Here is a 19,362-nt window from a genome sequence, read left to right as displayed (position 1 = left end):
TTGTGGCCTGTTGTCCTGCCCACCCAGCCACCCCAGACGAGTGGAGAGGGCAGATGTTAGCCAGGGATGCGTCCAGACAGCCCTCTGTGCAGTGGGCAGTCCGTCATCTGCTGAGTGAGTGAATGAATGAATGAATTGCACCTGGAGGGTGGGGCCAGGCCCAGCCGAATTCTAACCCAGAAATCCTTATGGACTTAAGGACACAGGAACGCGTGTGCACCCTCAGGTGTACCCCGTGTCACTCAGACGTCCCTGAAAATACTGCTTGTGGACGTCTGCGTGCTCAGTTTGCTTTGGTCGTGTCTGACTCTCTGCGACCCATGGACTGTAGCCCGCCAGGCTCCTCTGTCTGTGGGACTCTCCAGGCAGCAATCCTGGAGTGGGTTGCCATTTCCTCCTCCAGGGGATCTTCCCGACCCAGGGATCGAACCTGTGTCTCAGGTCTCCTGCATTAGCAGGTGTGTTTTTTACCCCAGCGCCACCTGCTTGTTGATGTTCTAAGTAATGAAGAGACAGGTTGTGTGTCCGTCAGTCATATTTCCACTTCTCGCCTTTTAATGTTTTTTTTTTTTTTTTAACTGCAAAGAGTCCGATCACCATAAGGAGCGTGAGGCGAATAAGGCCCCCACGGGCCGGCGTCCCTCGCTTCCGCAGACGTTAGCTGCCGTCAGCCTCCGGCTGGGCGTCTCGCTCGGGCGTGTCCTTGGCTCACGGGCCTGGTTGTGGGTGTGCGCACTGCTGCAAGGACTCTCGGGCTGGGGTGGGGGGCTCGGGTACCCCCCTCCTCCGCGGGCGGGTGTTCTGACCCCTCTGGTTAGAAGGGCAAGTTTATCCTAGGGAACCTGGTGTCTGGAGGGGCCGCGCCCCCATACGCCCCCGGGGGAGCAGAGGGCTGGCTTTGCACGTCCCTCGTTCTCACTAGGGGCCCAGCCCGGCTGCGACCAGGCGCCCTCAGGAGAAGGACCGCACCCCCTTGCTTTCCCGGGGGTCCCCCCTGTCGGTCGCCTCCACCCCCGGGGCGCTCCAGGCCCCTCTCCGGGTCCCGGCGACCCCCGCCCCAGCAAGCACTCCCAGCCCACGTACCCTTCCCCTCCCGGGTCGGGGGCGCATCTCCTGGGTCCAGGGTGCCCCTACAGACGCGCGCGGAGACTGCCTGCCTTCCGCCTCCTTTAATAATAGCCCCGCGCGGACACCTCTTCTGGGGGGAATCGCCCCCGCCAGGCTCGCGGGGCGACCCTCAGGGTGGGGCCCGGGTCCCCAGGACCACGTGCAGCAGGTCTCCCGCGCGCGCCACCTGCACGTCCTGGAAGCCGAGCCGCTGCAGGAGGCGCCGGTACTGCCCGGGCCCCCGGGGGGGCCGCCCCACCCCCAGGGTCCGCAGGCCGGGGGGCCTCCGCGCCGCCCCGCCGTCCCCCTCCTCCTCTGCGGAGGCCAGTTCGGCCAGCAGGAGGCCAGCTCCTGGGGAGACAGAGACACAGAGATAAGGCGGGAGGGACGGGCAGGCGACCCAGGACCCAGCCTGCGGGTGCCCCGGGGGCTCCCGGCGGGAGGACTTCCCTGTGGGGAAGGTGGGAGGAGTTCTGACCGACCACTGGGAATCAGCTGAGTCCCGGGCAGACGGTACACTGGGCACCAGCCCGCGGGCTGGATGAGTAGAGAGGCTGACTGAGTAACATTCATTCGGTTTCTTTTTTTTTTTTTTTTTGATGGGAAATTGTCTTTGAGTGTGAAGAAAGGCAAGTGCACGAGGAAAAGGCAAGTCCAGGGTCTCACCTGGTTTGCAGCTGCCGGAGACCCGGCTCAGGAGCCCGTGGAGTCTGTCGTCCGGCCCGTCGTGCAGGAGGCTGCAGAGAATGTACAGGTCCGCGGGCGGGAGGCTGTCGCTGGAAAGGTCACCTGGGTTACACACAGACATGGCGTGGAGGCTACAGGGACTGCTTCTGCAGCCAGCGTTCTACACACAGATGTAACACACAGACACACAGCTACACAGCTATACACAGACACAGCTACACACATACAGCTACACACACAACACACAGACACACACAGCGACACACAAGTACAGATGCACAGACACACACAGAAACACAGATATACACAGACCACAGATATACAGGGACACACACTGACGCATAAACACACAGAAGCACGCATATGTACACATACGTGCACACCCAACACCCTGGTGGCTCAGACAATGAAGAATCCACCCCCAATGCAGGAGGCCTGGGTTCGATCCCTGGGTGGGGAAGATCCCCTGGAGGAGGGCACAGCAACCCACTCCAGTATTCTTGCCTGGAGAATTCCATGGACAGAGGAGCCTGGCGGGCTACAGTCCACGGGGTTGACATGGAGTGAACAACTAACAGTTTTTCACTTTACACACAGAGACACAGCAACGCACAGATACACACACATATAGACACAAAGACACAGAAAAATACACATATAGACACATAAACTCATGGGTCCATACACATTTAGACACACACAGACACACAGACCACATATGCATGCATATACACACGTCCAGACACACATGCACACACAGGCACAGAAACACACAATACACACTCAGATATAGACAGAAATGTATACACAGAGACACACACACACACCATATGTGTGTGCATGCTCAGTCGTGTCCAGCTCTCTGAGAGCCCATGGACTGTAGCCCGCCAGACTCCTCCGTCTGCTGGATTTCCCAGGAAAGCATGCTGGAGTGGGTGCCATTGCCTCCTCCAGGGGATCTTCCCAACCCAGGGAACCGAACCCGCGTCTCTCGCTTTGGCAGGCGGGCTCTTTACCGCAGAGCCACCAGGGAAGCCCTACTCACCCCGTACAGGAGATAAATAAGGTCACCCAGAGAGTGACACCTGGCACACGAGGCTGCCGCACTGACCTGGCACGAAGTGGACCCGCTCTGATGGTCGTGCGTCGCTCTGAAAGTCCCCGGCAAGCTTGATGACCTCTGGGAGGTCAAACACGGTCACCTGCAGATGCGGGTGCCTCTGGACAAGCTCGTGGGCCAGGGCGCCCGTGCAGCCTGTGGGAAGAAACGTGGACTCTGGACCATCCTGGCCTGTCTCCAGAGGTCCAGCTCTGGCACAACCAAATCAGCGCTCTCGCACATGACCTGAGCCTGTGTGCTCAGATGAGGTCAGCCAGTGGGTAGATCTCTGGTGTCTCAAACTCAGCGCTGGCCTGAGCCAGGTGAGCAGGGTGGAGAGTGATCCACGGGGAATCCTTATAGCAAAGTTCTAGAGAGTTATACTCTTTCCTTCTATGTTCTGTTGCGGGAATGCAGATGGGATGGCTGGTGCCACAGCAGCCACTCTGGGCCACCAGGAGGAAAGATGTGCAGAGAATGGGAAAACGCAAGCTGGTAGCTCAGGAGCCCTCCTAGGACCCCAATCCCACTCCATCCCTTGGGAAGGCATCTGCTCCTCCTCTGTCTGCTGTCCTGGGGGAAGAACTGGCTGGGATGACACGGAGGATGTGTGTGTGGCATAATTAGACCTCATGAGATGACAGCAGAGAGGTTCCATGGTCCCCTCCTCTGCTTGGCAGCCCCCAGGAAGGGTCCTATAACCTCTACGAGGGTCCTGAGCCATCCCTGGGACCTCCTAGCACTTGGGAATATCAGCCCAAGCCCCGCATCCATGCTGGATACATTTACATCCTTAGGTGGTTTGTAGACATAAACCCATTTTCCAAGTCTTGTTAGTAGGTATTGTGTGTTAGTTGCTTAGTCGTGTCTGACTCCGCAACCCCACGGACTGTAGCCTAACCAGGCTCCTCTGTCCATGGGAATTCTCCAGGCAAGAATACTGGAGTGGGTTGCCATTCCCTTCTCCAGGAGATCTTCCCGACCCAGGGATTGAACCTGGGTCTCCTGCCTTGCAGGTGGATTCTTTACCATCTGAGCCACCGGGGAAGCCTATCTGTAGGTAAGGTGCCCGCAGCTTCCGACAAGAGAAGGAACGCTTGCAGCCGTTTGCCCCTGACTCCTGACGGGCGAAGGGATGTACCTCCCAGGTGGCAGGCAGAGGTGAACAGGGACAGGTCGAAGGTCGTGACCACGTGGTGGGCAGTCAGCTTGCTGAGGCCGTGCGAGGCCCTCATGAACTGCAGGGTCGCCTCTGTGCTCCGCTTGTGGGGGGCCTGAAATGGAACAGGATCTGAGGAGAGGCCCACCGGGGGCACAGGCAGTCCTGCACCCAGGATGACGTTCTGCGTGCTCTTGAGAGCAGGGGGCTTTGTGGGCTTCCCTGCTGGATCAGACGGTAAAGAGTCCGTGGGCCATGCAGCAGACTGGGCTCCGTCTCTGGGTCGGGAAGATCCCCTGGAGGAGGAGACGGCACCCTACTCCAGTGCTCTGGCCTGGAGGTGGCATCTCTTGAGGGCAGGGGGCTTCGTGGGCTTCCCTGCTGGATCAGACGGTAGAGTCCGCGGGCCATGCAGGAGACCTGGGCTCCGTCTCTGGGTCGGGAAGGTCCCCTGGAGGAGGAGACGGCACCCCACTCCAGTGCTGTGGCCTGGAGAATCTCATGCACAGGGGAGCCTGGCGGGGTACAGTCCACGGGGTCCCAAAGGGTCAGACACGACTGAGCGACTAAGCATGTGGGGCTTGCTAGGCGGGATGAGGGGGGCAGACCAGATGGGCAGGGGTGTGGGTGACAGGGCAAGGGACGGAGGGGAGGACAAGACGTCCATCGAGGAGCCAGGAACTGTGTGCTCACCGGACACTCAACCCACCCTCGCCGGGATCTCAGACATCCAGCTTCTACAACTGCAGGAAGTAAGTGTCTTTCATTTCTAAGTGAAAAGAAGCTGAGACGTCGCTGAGTCGTGTCAGACTCTTGGCCACCCCGTGGGGTGTCCAGTCCATGGGATTCTCCAGGCCAGAGTTCTGGAGCGGGTTGCTGTCTCCTCCTCCAGGGGACCTTCCCGACCCAGGGCTCGAACGCAGGTTTCTCCCGCGTTGCAGGCAGAGGCTTTACCGTCTGAGGCATCAGGGAAGAAGCAACTTGCTCAGTCGTGTCCGACTCTCTGCGACCCCATGGACTGTACAGTCCATGGAATTCTCCAGGCCAGAATGCTGGAGTGGGTGGCTGTTCCCTTCTCCAGGGGATCTTCCCAACCCAGCGATCGAACCCAGGTCTCCCGCATCGCAGGCGGCTTCTTCACCAGCTGAGCCACCAGGGAAGCCCCCCCAGACCCACTGAAAACCCTCACGAGGCTCTCTCTGGAGGGTCGGGAGCCAGGAGGCAGGGCAGGGAAGGATTTGCAGACTCTAAGCTCACAAGGCACAGTCTCTACACAATCTAACCTCACGGAGGAAACGGGGGGCATTGGCTTGAGGCAGCCCCTTCATGGAACACCCTCTTCGGGAGCTGTGGGTGGCCGGCTGACCCCCGCACCATCCCTGGGAACCCGCGTCTGCAGCCTCCCACCGGGATAACGAGTTTCGATGGTCCCCGGGTCTGGGATGCTTTCGGGGCCCGTGGCCAGTCCATCAGCGGCAGAGACGGCACGTGAGAAGCAGCGTCAGGTTCTGGGGTACCTGCAGCAGCGGCTCTGGGGTCCACGCCGCCCCCTCCCGCACGGCCTGGCCCAGGTGCGTGAAGGCTCCCCAGACGGGCCCGTCATGGTACGCGGCCAGGCCGTGGAGGGTCTGCTTGCCGTCAGACGTCAGGTGCAGGCTGGCCGTCTCCGTGTTCCTGTAACCTGAAGGGATGGGGTGTCGTGGGACCCCCGTAAGGGCTCCCCTGAACATCAGAGGGACAGGGTGGGGGAAGCCGCCACTTGGGGTCCCGGTGGTGTTGGCGCAAGCATCGTCCGGCTGACAGCGTGACACCCTCACACGCGTCCGACTCTCTGCGACCCCCACGCACTGTAGCCCACCAGGCTCCTCTGTCCGTGGGGTGCTCCAGGCCAGGACACTGGAGTGGGTTGCCATGCCCTCCTCCAGGGGATCTTCCCGACCCAGGGTCTAACCTGCATCTCCTGCATTGGCAGGCGGATTCTTTACCACTGAGCCACCTGGGAAGCCCATCTATGTATCAGCCTGTCCGTTTATTAGCTGTCAATCACCTCCATCTCTCTCATCTGTTAACTATCTGTCGGTCAATCTGTGTATCTGTCACCTACCTGTTTATCAGCTATCATCTGTGTGTGAATAAATCTATTTACCTATCATTTGTCTTCTCTGCTCATTTATCCATCAACGTATCTGTTACCTATTCATCAATCCCTCCATCTATCACCTATTTACCCATCATTTATCTATCTACCCATCTAGCTATCATCTCTGTTATCAGTTTATATCTACTGATCTATCAATTTATCTATTACCTATTTATCCATCCACTGAGCCTGTATTTATCATCTGTCTGTCTTTCTGTCATCTGTCCATCCACTTACCCTATTATCTGTTTATCTGTCTGTCCTCTATTTATTCATCAGCTATCTGTCTGGCTACCTCTCCTTCAACTATCTATTCATCCATCTACTTGTCTATTTACATACCTGTACATTCACCTATGAATCAATCAACATCTCTGTTGGTTATCCATCCACCCATCCATCTATTGGGCTCCTGAGGGGTCTCAGCGGTAAAGAATCTTGTTGCCAATGCAGGAGACACAGAAGACGCAGGTTCGATCCCTGGGTGGGGAAGATCCCCTGGAGAAGGGAATGGCTGCCCTCTCCAGTCTCTTGCCTGGAGAATCCCATGGACAGAGGAGCCTGGCGGGCTACAGTCCGTGGGGTCGCAGAAAAGCTGGCCACGACTGAAGCGACTGAGCAAGCACCATCTGTTACCTGTTTGTCCATCCATAAACCATCTGTTTATCCATCATCCATCCATCCATTGACCTAAGTATCCTTCTACTATCAGTCAGTCTCTAGGCTTTCACCTCACCTGTCTGTGTATCTGAACAGGTAAGGAAGAATGCACGGGTATCTGCGCTGTGCACACATACACACCCTTCTAGCTGTTTCCTCGGAGAACCTTGAATGATAACAACCCCTCTGAGCCCATAAAGAAGTCTCTCTCTTAACATCACACACACACACACCTGTTTCCTCCTAAAATCTCTCACACACACATACACCCACACACGTTTCCTCCTAAACATCTCTCACACTCACACACACACACACACACACACACCCGTTTCCTCCTAAACCGCACACCCACCCACCCGTTTCCTCTTTGCCCCGCCCCCACCCCGGCCCGGCGTCTGGGACAGAGAGCCGCCGGTCTGCGCAGAGGGTCTGCGCAGAGGGTCTGCCCCTCTCTGCGCGGGAGCGAGCCACCGTCACTTGGGGGCCGGGTCCCACCTGCGGAGCTGCCGCGACGACACCCGGGAAGCCCCCTCACCTCTGTCCGACTTGTCCAGCAACCCCAGGGCCGCACAGACGTCAAGCAGGCGCTCAGTGCCGCCCACCGAGGCGGCGATTTCGCGGGCGACGTCCGCGGCCGTCAGGGGGCCTCGGTCTTTCAGTACATCGAACACGTTGAGCTTGCAAGCCGTGAGCAGGACCTGGCCGTGAGGAAGGGCCACCGTCAGGCTACAACAGGACTGACCGATCGCTTGTGACCCCCACCGACGGCAGGGAGTGGGGGCGGGACCGTCAGAAATGCCGCGCCCGTCAGGGACCCTTCCTCTGCAGAGCAGAGTTGGGTTTGGGCGCCAGCTTGCATAAGATTTGCTCCAGGCAAGAACAAGTCGGTGAGTGTCAAGGAGAAAAGCTCTCCCAGCAGAGAAAAACCCAATGCGCTACAGTCAAGGGGCGCGTGGTAGCTCCCCACGGGGCCAACGTCGAGGCCAGAAGCCCTGGGACCTCGAGATGGGGCTGTGTGTGCACTTGGGCGCTCTCTGCAGGACCCAGACTGTCCACGCCGCTCACGACACACCTCACGGGACAGCCTGACCTCCCTGGGGCTCTCCTAACAAAGGAACCTTCCCCGGACACATGCGGCACAGGGCGCTGTGAGCCCTGTCACCTACTGACACCCACGGAGACGTGATGGAGTGAAGGTCTGAGATGAGGTCCCTCCTGGATGGCAGTGGCCCTGAACCCCGGGACAGGGTCCTCATAAGACACGGAAGAGGAGAGACACGGCCACAGAGGAGAAACCACACGGAGACGCAGGCGGAGACGGGACGGAGGCGGCCACCAGCCCAGGGACGGCCGCCCGGAGCCCCCAGAGCCGGAAGAGGCGGGGAGGAGCCTCCCCTGGAGCGTCTGCAGGGAGCTCGGCCCTGGGACCCCTCGGCCCCAGGACTGGGGTGGGGGTGTGTTGGATGCCTGTGGTTTGAAGCGGCCCCTGTGCTGGGGGTCACCTGATCGCGAATGCACAGAGGTACCTTGGATGCTTTGAAGCCGTCCATCAGCTCCAGGAGGCCCGTGGGGAGTGGGGGCTGGCTGTCCGTCAACCCGTTCAGGTCTGCCTCCCAGGTGCCGGGAGCCCGCGGCTGCCTCCCGCCCGCCTCTGGGCCCCCGTTGGCCCGAGCCGGGTCGCAGCCGCCTCCCTCGGCGTCGCTGAGATCCTCGAAGGTGTCGATGGTGGCCGGGATGGGGTCGTGCTGGGCCCGCCGCGGGGCGCCGGGGGCCCGGGGTGCGCAGTAGAGGCGCGCCAGCTCCTTGCAGAAGCGGTTGAGTGGGAAGCCCACCACGTTGAGGAAGTCGCCGCGCACGTACTCCACCAACATCCCGCCCAGCGCCTGGATCCCGTAGCCGCCGGCCTTGTCCCTGCGCGCGTGAAGGGCCGCCACGGGGCGGGAAGGCAGGGGAGAAGAGATGGACAGCGGACGCTGAGCTTTGCTGGGTACGCACGCCCGGCCCGCGGGGAGCCCGCTGACCCCGGCGGGGCAGCCATGCGCCGGGGAGGCCGGCTCCAGGACCAGCCGGCAGGGGCATCCCTCGGTCCCGCCCCCAGGACGGGATGAAGGCTCCCCGGCGGCTTCTGGGGGCGAGCGAGGGGGCACCTGCCCCCACGCCAGGCCGGGGTCTCCTGAGGGGGTGGGCTTTGCCCACAAGAGACCCGGGCCCCGCAGTGGGGTCTTCCCGCATCTCTCTGCCCAGAGCCTCAATACGAGGATTCCTCGCCGGGGTCCACAGCCCGGGTCTTCCCTGAAGCCTCTGCTGAGACCTCCTTACAGGGGAAGAGGGGTCCGTCCAGCGCCTCCATCCATCCTAAGCCCCCAGCCCTTCTCAACCCTAACCACCCCCCTCTTCCCACAAACCAGGGCCCACAGAACAGCAGGAGCTGGGATTTGGGGTGCGGGGGGTTCCCTCGAAATGGCAGCGGGTTTCCCAGGTGGCACTCGTGGTAAAGAACCTGCCTGCAATGCAGGAGACCTGGGTTTGATCGCTGGGTGGGGAATATCCCCCGGAGGAGGGCATGGCAACACAGTCCAGTATTCTTGCCTGGAGAATCCCATGGACGGAGGAGCCTGGAGGGCTACAGTCCATGGGAGTTGCAGAGAGTCGGACACGACTGAGCGCCTGACTCTGACACTGGGCAGGGAGAACTGCCCGACCCACAGCGGTGCCCTTTGCTGGGGGAGACGGCAGTGCTGTGTGGACGGGGGTGGGTGGGTAAGACATCCTTCCATCCTTCCATCTGCACGCTGCCTGGCCCTGGGCCCCTGGGCACGATGTGAGCACAGGCCCCCAGCACACGCTCAGCCCCGGCCCCGGCCTGTCTCCTGCCCACCGTGGGCATTCAGCACCGCAGCTCTGGACAGAGACTGGGTTCAGCACCCGCGGCTGCGGACAGAGACTCACATGGGCTCCCCACTGTCGATGTATTCCCAAAGCAGCTCCTCCGACAGCTCCGAGAACTTCACTGTGGTCTCCTCATAGAATTCGGACACCTCGGTGTCCAGCCGGCCGTCTGCAAGGAAGCACGCAATGCGGTGAGGGGACGCAGCCGGTGCCTGGGGGGCCCGCGGGTCTAACCGTTTGAGCCCGGGAGGAGGCAAGCCTGATGCTGAAGCTGAAACTCCAATACTCTGGCCCCCTGACACAGAGAGTTGCCTCATTGGAAAAGACCCTGATGCTGGGAAAGACTGAAGGCGGGAGGAGAAGGGGACGACAGAGGATGGGGTGGTTGGATGCTATCACCATCTCAATGGACATGAGTCTCAGCAAACTCCGGGAGTTGGTGAAGGACGGGGAAGCCGGGCGTGCTGCAGTCCATGGGGTCGCACGGAGTCACACACACACACACACACACAATCATTAATAGGGGAAAAATGATTCTCCACTGTAGACAAGGGAAACAGAATAAAGCAGAAAGTGAAGTGAAAGTGTTAGTTGCTCAGTCATGTTCAACTCTTTGTGACCCCATGGACTGTAGCCCGCCAGGCTCCTCTGCCCATGGGATTCTCCAGGCAAGAAGACCAGAGAGACCGGTGTGGGTTGCCATGCCCTCCTCCAGGGGATCTTCCCGACACAGGGACCGAACCTGGGTCTCCTGTGTTGCTGGCAGATCCTTTATCGTCTGAGCCGCCAGGGAAGCCCATAAAACAGAAAACGAGCCAACAAAGTGGGCAAGCAGCAGAAACGCCTGCAGCCCACAGAGCCGGACGAGACGGGGCCTCTGGCTTCTGCGGGAATGTATGGAGTGGAGTTATCACGAGGACAGGATAATTCCAGGGTCTACATGAGGCTTTCGGCTGTGGGGTTGGAAATGCCCCACGCACACAGCACGCTGGGGACACACAGGCGGCGCTTGTGAAAAACCTCCACACCAGGTGTCCTGGGATCAAAGAGCGCGTGTGTGCAAGGTCAGTGTCCCAGTCGTGTCTGACTCTTTGCGACCCCATCGATCGTAGCCCACCAGGCTCCTCTGTCCATGGGATTCTCCAGGCAAGCATACTGGAGCAGGTTGCCATTTCCTTCTCCAGGGGATCTTCCCGACCCAGGGATCGAACTCCCGTCTCTTGTGTCTCTTGCATTGGCAGGCAGATTCTTCACCACTGAGCCACCTGGAAGCCCCCAGCAGGCTCAATGGTGCTCCTTAAACTTCACACCCACCTAGAGCCTCAGGATGGGACTTTATATGGAAACAGGGTCTCTGCAGACGTGATGAAGTGAAGGGTCCAAGATAAGGTTCCTCTTGGATGAGGGTGGCCCGAAACCCCATGACAGGGTCCTTCCTGGGGCTAAAATCTCTTTTAAGCAGCTTTAAACGTTATTCCTCAGGCTTTTTGTACTTTAAAAAAAAAAAATTTCTTTTCATCACGGTACGTCTTAACACCCGCCAACGGTAGCCAAACTTCTCCACCGTTCGGACCAGAGAGCTCAAAGGCAGGCTCTGGGCGAGTCGTGTTGGACGAGGTGACTGTCCCCCAAACCCCACATGGGCTCCACTGGATGCTCATGATGAACCCGCATATTTCCACGTGGGACCCCAATGTTCCCAGGCCAGATGGCAGGGCGGGCCCACGTGGTAGCAAAGACAGGGACGCCCACGTGGTAGCAAAGACAGGGACGCCCCAGGGCGCCCGGGTCCTCCCCCCAGGAGCCCCAGCTGCTCCCACGGTGGCCCTGAGTCCCAGGGGAGGTGGGGGACGCGGGCGGTCCCGGTACCTCTGGTGCAGCAGTGGACGATGGCCATGCCCGTGAACACGCTGTGCTCCTTCCCGCTGAGCCTGCAACACACAGCCGGACCGGACGCGTGACCGTCCGGAGTGTCTCTGGAATGCAGGGCGACCCCTGCCCCGCAGCACGAGGCCCCTGTCCACCCACCGGCCCCGCCCCCATCACCCCGGCCGCGCGATCACTCAGGAAACCTTCCCACGGGGACCGTGAAGCTTCCCCCGCAACACTGTGGTCACTGCGCTTTGAGAGGGGCTGGGGGGGTGGCTGGGCCATCTCACGGGACGGTCCTGGGCATGGACACTCAGCGTGGCCGAGCCAGGAGACCCTGAAAGTGGGGGGTGGCGTGGGGAGTCGGAGCCCTGTTAGAGTCAAAGTCGGTTCAAGGGCACTGCCTGGTACTCTGACCTGACCCAGGAGGGGCGGTCTATGGGAGACAGTGGACCTGAAGCCCGTGGGACACACGGGGACGTGATCGGTGATGGATGGGTGGACAGATGGGTGATGAGCGGATGCTGACGGCGAGTGGACAGATGATGAACGGCCCAGCCTCTGTCCCACGTGTCCCCGGAGGATGGCCGGGACCCACGCACCTCGACAGCATGCGGTAGGCGTCCTGCTTGTCCACCGGCTTCTCCAGGATCAGTCCCCCGACCGCCTGCGGGAGAAACGCCACAGAGAGTGTTGCTTCTGCTCCCCGAGCTGCTCTGTCCACCGTCTTAGACGCGTCTTTTTTTTCTTAATTTAGGTGAGATTCGTGTAACACGACCCTCACCACGTGACACGACACCGTGTGGCACATCCCCGCCGCTGGGTGAGGGTCGCTCTTGAGCTCCAGAAGGCTTTCACTGTCTGGGGCACCCCACGTCCACAAGCTGTCTCTCCCCACCTTCCTCCCCAGCCCCTGACAGCTGCTGATCGGCTTCCTTCCTCAGTGGGTTTGCCTACTCCGGGTATTTCATACGAATAGAATAACATACGTCCTGTGTCTGCTTCTCTCACTGAGCACTGTGTTCACGGTCCACCCATGTTGTAGCCTGTGTCGGGGCTTCACTCCTTTTCATGGCTGCATCATATTCCACTGTGTGGATGGACCCCATGCTGCTTATCTATCCGTCCATCCATCCATCAATCCATCCAACCATCTACCCGTCCATCCATCCATGCATCATCCATCCACCCATCTGTCAATCCATCCAACCATCTACCCGTCCATCCATCCATGCATCATCCATCCACCCATCCATCAATCCATCCAACCATCTACCCATCCATCCATCAATCCATCCATCCATGCATCATCCATCCACCCATCCATTTCTCCATCCAACCATCTGTCCAATTATCTACCCATCTATCTATCCATCCATCAATCCATCCAACCATCTACCCATCCATCAACCATCCATCCACTCATCCTTCCATCCACCCATCCATCCATCATCAATCCATCATCTATTCATCATCCATCCAACCATCCATTTATCCATCCATCTATCCAACTATTCATCCATCTATCTGTCCATCCATCCATCAATCCATCCAACCATCTACCCAACCATCCATCAATCCATCCAACCATTTAACCCATCCATCCATCCATGCATCATCCATCCATCCATCCATCCATCAATCCATCCAACCATCTACCCTTCATCCATCCACCCATCCATCAACCATCCATCCACTCATCCCTCCGTCCACCCATCCATCATCATCAATCCATCATCTATTCATTATCCATCCAACCATCTACCCAACTATCCATCCACCTATCATCTATCCATCCATCAATCCATCCACCCATCTACCCAACCATCCATCCATTTATCCATCCATCTACCTAACCATCCATCCATCCATCCATCAGCCATTCATCCTTCCATCCACCCATCCATCCAACCATCAACCCAACCATCCATCCATCTATCTATCCATCCATCAATCCATCCAACCATCTACCCATGCATCCATCCACCCATCCATCCACTCATCCTTTCATCCACCCATCCATCCATCATCCATTCACTCATCCATTTGTCCATCCATCCATCCAACCATCTACCCATCCATCCACACATCCATCCATGCACCCATCAACCCAACCATCCATCCATCATCCATCCACCCATCATTTATCCATCCAACCATCCATCCATCCATCCACCCATCCATCCATCAACCATCCATCCATTTATCCTTCCATCCACCCAACCATCCATCCATCCACCCATCAACCCAACCATCCATCCATCTATCCGTCATCTATCCATCATCCATCCACCCATCATTTATCCATCCAACCATCTATCCATCCATCCATCCATCTACCCAACCATCCATCCACCCGCCCACCCACCCATCAACCATCCATCCATCCATCCACCCACCCATCCATCAACCACCCATCCATTCATCCTTCCATCCACCCAATCATCCACCCACCCACCACTCATCCCACCATCAACCCAACCATCCATCCATCTATCTATCTATCCATCCGTCATCCGTCGACACACCCATCCAGGGACACTGCTGCTATGAACACCTCAGCAGTGAGGCCCGGCATCCCTGGGTGATACTCACTGTCAGGCCAGCCGGGGTCTCAGACAGACGGCCATGGCCAGTGAGACGGAGCTGCTCTATGGATCACTGTGATGGCCCATCCAAAAGCCTGACTCTTGGCGGCCAAAACCCCTATCTTGGGGAGACTGCTTTTCCCCAGGTCCTGACCCCTAGCCTTGTGAACAGGACATTATTTGGCAATAGAATCTTTGCAGATGTAACAGAATTTAAGAGGAAGGTCGTGCTGGAGCCAGGTGCGTCCTAATCCATGATGGATGGTGTCCTCGTAAGAGGAGAGACACGGAGGGGAAGCCGTGTGGAGATGGAGGCAGAGGTGGGAGGGAGCCAGCCACCAGCCCAGGGACGCCCAGGAATTTGGAGGAAAACCATCAGAAGCCGGGAGAGAGAGAAGCCTGGGATGGATTCTCCCCCAGGTCTTAGAGAAAGAACCAGCCTTCCTGAGGCCTGGATTTCAGTCGCCAGCGACACGGAAAGCCAGAAAGCACTCACCACGATGGTGTCGGCTCCGATGACCACGTCTGGGGCCCGCAGGTCCTTCTGCAAGAAATGCAGACTCGGCTTTAGGCAGGACGAGCCTGTGTGTCTAACACATTTTCAGGTCATGACGCGCAGCACACAGCTTATTTATGGATCCAGTGTTGCTTTAGAAAGCAAGACTTGAGTGTCCTCAAGACACCAATCAAGGGAGAAAGTCAAAGTGAAAGTTAGTCGCTCAGTCGTGTGTGACTCTTTGCGACCCCATGGATTGTAGCCCACCAGGCTACAGGTCCACAGGATTCTCCAGGCAAGAATACTGGGGTGGGTCGCCATTCCCCTTCTCCAGGGGATGTTTCCTACCCAGAAATCAACCAGCATCTCCTGCATTGGTAGATGGGTTCTTGACCACTGAGCCACCACGGGGGCCCCAGTTATATATTACTATATATAATTATGACTTCCCAGGTGGCTCAGATGGTAAAGAACCTGCTTGCAATGCAGGAGACCTGGGTTTGATCCCTGGATTGAGAAAATCCCCTGGAGGAGGAAACGGCAACCCACTCCGGTATTCTTGCCTCGGAAATCCAATGGACAGAGGAGCCTGGTGGGCTACAGTCCATGCGGGTCGCAAAGCAAAGAGTCGGACATGACCGAGCAAATAACACTTCACACTTTCATACATAATTATTTATTATATTGCTTATAACTATTATAAGTAATAGGAAGCTACACTGATTCTATATCATAAATGACAGTTACATTAATCAGTACATTTTATAGTAACACACAGAAGCCAAATTAATTCTATATGAAAAATGATACTGTTATATTATTATAATGTATATAACTTACTATGTATGCTATATAGCATTACATACACTATACATAAAAGTGTATAGTATACAATATTATATATTTTGTATAGTATAGAGTAACACCTCATAATAGACAAGATATATTACTTCTACACTGTAAGCGATATGGTTGTGTTAATTGCAATTGGATATTCCATAATAACACTTATAGCAATACAGAGAATATGTTATTCCTATATTATAAGTGATGCTGCTATATTAAATACCATAATATATTAAATAGTAACACTAATATATAAGCAACACTGTTTCTATATCATAAATGATCCTGTTATATACTATAGTACATTATATAGTAATAGTAATAAACTAGTTACATTATTTTCTATATCATGATGCTGTTATATTAAATACCATAATATATTAAATAGTAACAGTAATAGATATGGTACATTATTTCTATATCAAATAGTAACAGGAATATATAAGCAACAGTTTCTATATCATAAATGATGCTGTTATATACTATATATCTATAATATGTATCTATATATCTATAATATATACTATATTAAATAGTAACAGTAATAGATATGGTACATCATTTCTATATAAATAATGCTGTTATATTAAATACTATACTATATTAAATAGTAACAGCAATATATAAGCTATATCATTTCTTTATCATCAGTGATGCTGTTAAGTAATAGACTATAGTATATTAAATAGCAACTAATATATAAGCTACATTGTCTCTGTATCATAAATGATGCTGTTATATTATATACTATAGTATGAAAGTGAAAGTCGCTCAGTGGTGTCTGACTGTTTGCGACCCCATAGACTATTATAGAGGCCATGGAATTCTCCAGGCAAGAATACTGGAGTGGGTAGCCATTCCCTTCTCCAGGGGATCTTCCCAACCCAAGGACTGAACGCAGATCTCCCGCATTGTAGGCAGATTCTTTACCAGCTGAGTCACAAGGGAAGCCCATACTATAGGATATAAATAGTAACAGTAATATATAACCTATATTTTTCTATATCATAAATGATGCTGTTACATACTATAGTATGTTATATAGTAACAGTAATAAACTGGCTACATTATTTTCATATCATGATGCTATTATATTAAATTCCAGAGCGACTGAACTGAACTTACAAAGTAACAGTAATAGACAAGCTGCATTATTTCCATACCCATAAACAATGCTGTCATAGTAAATACCATAGTATAATATATTAAATGGCAATTTAGTGTTAAAGCTACATTAATTCTATATCACGTTCAGTCGCTCAGTCCTGTTCAACTCTTTGTGACCCCATGGACTGTAGTCTGTCAGGCTCTTCTGTCCATGGGATTCTCCAGGCAAGAATACTGGAGTGGGCTGCCATTGCCTTCTCCAGTAGTCTATCCAGAATCCAGGGAATTCTGTATCATAAATGATGCTATAATATTAGTTACAGTAGCACACGGCATGGTAACACCTGGTAATAGACCAGGTAGATCAATTCTTTATCATGAAGACACTCTGATATGAATTGCAGCAGCACATTACATACTAGCAAAGTGACAGATAAGGTTGTATCAGCGATACCATCCCATGAATTACACGTGGCCACAAGACAGGGACACTCAGCCACGGAGAAGCTACATCCACTGCCTGCTGCGAAGGGCACTGATTTACAACAGGTGCGATTAAACCCTGAGGACGCCCTGCTAGCAGGAGACCCAGGAAAGCAGCCCTCGCCTGGTGCATCCGGTGGGCCACCTCCAGGGCCTTCTGCTTGGCCGTTTCCACAGCGTACGCGTGCGGGGTGGCGAACGAGGCCTTGGGCAGCTTCTCCTTGAACCTGGACGGGACCACCTCGAACCTGAGGCCCTGGAACAGGACAGAAGAGGGGTTGGGGGGGAGCCCCAGGACGCTGACAGGTGGGCAGGAACTGAAGGAACCCGCCGACTCCCGGCCGCTGGGTGAGTGTGACCGGTGGTGGGGTGGGGGTGGGGGGCCCGGGGACCCTGGTGGGAAGACCTCTGTGCACGCAGAGGCCAGCAGGGCAGTATTGATTAGGGTGCAGCCCCGCGGGGTCAAAGGGCTCCTGGAGAGTCCCACAGGCCGGCATTTCACCTTCACAAGGGTCAGACTACTGAGACCACAGCGCCTGCAGGAAAGGCCACGAAAAAGCCACAAACACGGCGGCGGCGAGCGGGGGAACAGCTGCGGCGCTTTACCTCGCTGCCCAGCACAGGTGACCCGGCGGTGCCTGCGGAAGGCGGGCCACGGACACCGCTGCCTCCAGAGTGCGGGCAGGGGGTCTTGACCACAGAGGGTCAAACTCCCCCTCCTGCACTCCCCACGCAGGGACCTCTGTGAGCAGCCAGCTGCTTCTAACTTTTCTGCACCCCAGCCCCTTCCCCACCTCCATCGTGGACCTCCCGGACCCCCAGTTAACCCCTGGGTCACACTATGAGACACCCCCCTCTGGTTCTGTACCCTCCCCGGGAAGTACATATAGCACCCGTCATTCTGTACCTACCCCCACCAAGCCCAGGTCACGCCCCCCCACCCAGATAGGGCCGCCCCATGCAGACCAAGCCCCGTCCAGGGGCTCTGTCCCCTTCCCCCCACCCCCACCAGCTCCTGGACAAATCCAGCTCAGGCACACAGACCTGGCCTTGGCCCTGCAACCCTACACACCCTAGCGAGTAGATTGCCAGGGCACTGAGCCCTGGCCGGAAGACCCTGGCCCTCCCCCGATCACGGACACCACAGATCTGGACCGTGGTCACTAGGGTCCTGCCCTCTGGCTACCTCAGGCCCCAGTCCTGCAGACCCCGGATGCCCAGTCACTTAGGCCTCCAGCCCTGCAGATTCCCCATGACCCTGCTCACCAGACCCTCAGTCACAAGGCCTCTGCCCTCAGACTCTGGATCTCTGACCCCGTCAGTCGGTCCCACCGCTGACCTCGGGCCTGCAAACACCCACCCCCTTTTACCCCACACCTCCCAAGTCAGTAGGACCCCCAATCACTAGGCACCGGCCCTGCAGATCCACCAAGGCCCCTGTCATCTCCCCGGCCGCCCCCCGCCCACTAAGCCTAGGTCATCAGGACCCTCGGGCACTCGTCTCCGGCCACCGGACACTGGCCAAAGACCTTCCCTAACTACTAAGACAGCCTCAGTTTCTAGGCCCCGGACCTGCAACTCTGGCGCCCATCCAGGAGGCCCGGGTCACGACGCCGGGAGTCCCGAGGCCTCCGGTCACTAGGCCTGGGTCCGCAGGCCCGGCCTCCCCAGACCCCGGCCCCTCCAGACCCCGGAACCCCCAGACCCCGGTGCCCCCAGACCCCGGGCCCAGGCCGCTCACAGCATTGCTGAGGATCTCCTGGCGGCGCGGGGAGGAGCTGGCCAACACCACGCGCTTCTGCTGCAGCTTCCTGATCACCGGGCACAGCGGCATACCGCCTGGCGCCCCTCGCTAGCCCAGGGAGCCCCGCGCCCCGCGCCCCGCGCCTAGAGAGCTGCGTGCGCAGCCAAGCGCGCCCAGCCCCGCGGCCCGGGCCCCGCCCCGGCCCCGGCCCCTGCGTGGCTCCGCTGCCGGCCGCTGGAGCCACGCCCAGGCCTCATCACCAATGAAACCCCGCCTCTGCCCTCACAGGCCCCGCCCCAGGCCCGCCCACGGCCGGGCCTCACCACCAATGAAGCCCTGTCCCAGGCCTCACCACCAACGAAGCCCCGCCTAGGCCCGCCCACGGCCCGGCCTCACCACCAATGAAAGCTCGTCCCAGGCCGGCCTCCAGCGAAGCCCCGCCCCTGCCGCTGGAGCCACGCAGAGGCCTCTCCGCCCCAGGCCCC

The 19,362-nt window shown here is 56.9% G+C and overlaps 1 protein-coding gene across 3 annotated transcripts; it reads right to left on the bottom strand.

The window, feature by feature from the left end:
- Positions 1–532: 532 nt before the first annotated feature.
- Positions 533–19,058, bottom strand: LOC145535460 (putative bifunctional dTTP/UTP pyrophosphatase/methyltransferase protein). Of its 3 annotated transcripts, none has more exons than XM_081563894.1 (13): positions 18,875–19,058; positions 17,258–17,389; positions 14,698–14,745; positions 12,216–12,280; positions 11,614–11,675; positions 9,805–9,913; positions 8,382–8,766; positions 7,391–7,553; positions 5,570–5,733; positions 4,035–4,167; positions 2,906–3,049; positions 1,774–1,896; positions 533–1,458 (listed from the first exon to the last, which is right to left on the bottom strand). In XM_081563894.1, exons 1-13 carry the CDS (start codon positions 18,965–18,967, stop codon positions 1,238–1,240), a joined length of 1,842 nt encoding a protein of 613 aa, XP_081420020.1. In that variant the 5' UTR covers positions 18,968–19,058; the 3' UTR covers positions 533–1,237. The 3 variants fall into 3 exon arrangements, with proteins under 3 accessions (XP_081420020.1, XP_081420023.1, XP_081420022.1); XM_081563897.1 differs by having other exon boundaries at positions 1,774–1,883; XM_081563896.1 differs by lacking the exon at positions 17,258–17,389.
- Between the last annotated feature and the right edge of the window lie 304 nt (positions 19,059–19,362).

This window comes from Giraffa tippelskirchi, chromosome X, assembly GCF_054371585.1.
Source record: "Giraffa tippelskirchi isolate mGirTip1 chromosome X, T2T-mGirTip1v1.2.pri, whole genome shotgun sequence".
Classification (NCBI taxonomy): domain Eukaryota; kingdom Metazoa; phylum Chordata; class Mammalia; order Artiodactyla; family Giraffidae; genus Giraffa; species Giraffa tippelskirchi.
The sequence above is the reverse complement of the archived record's forward strand: the minus strand, read 5'-3'. Positions and strand labels throughout refer to the sequence as shown.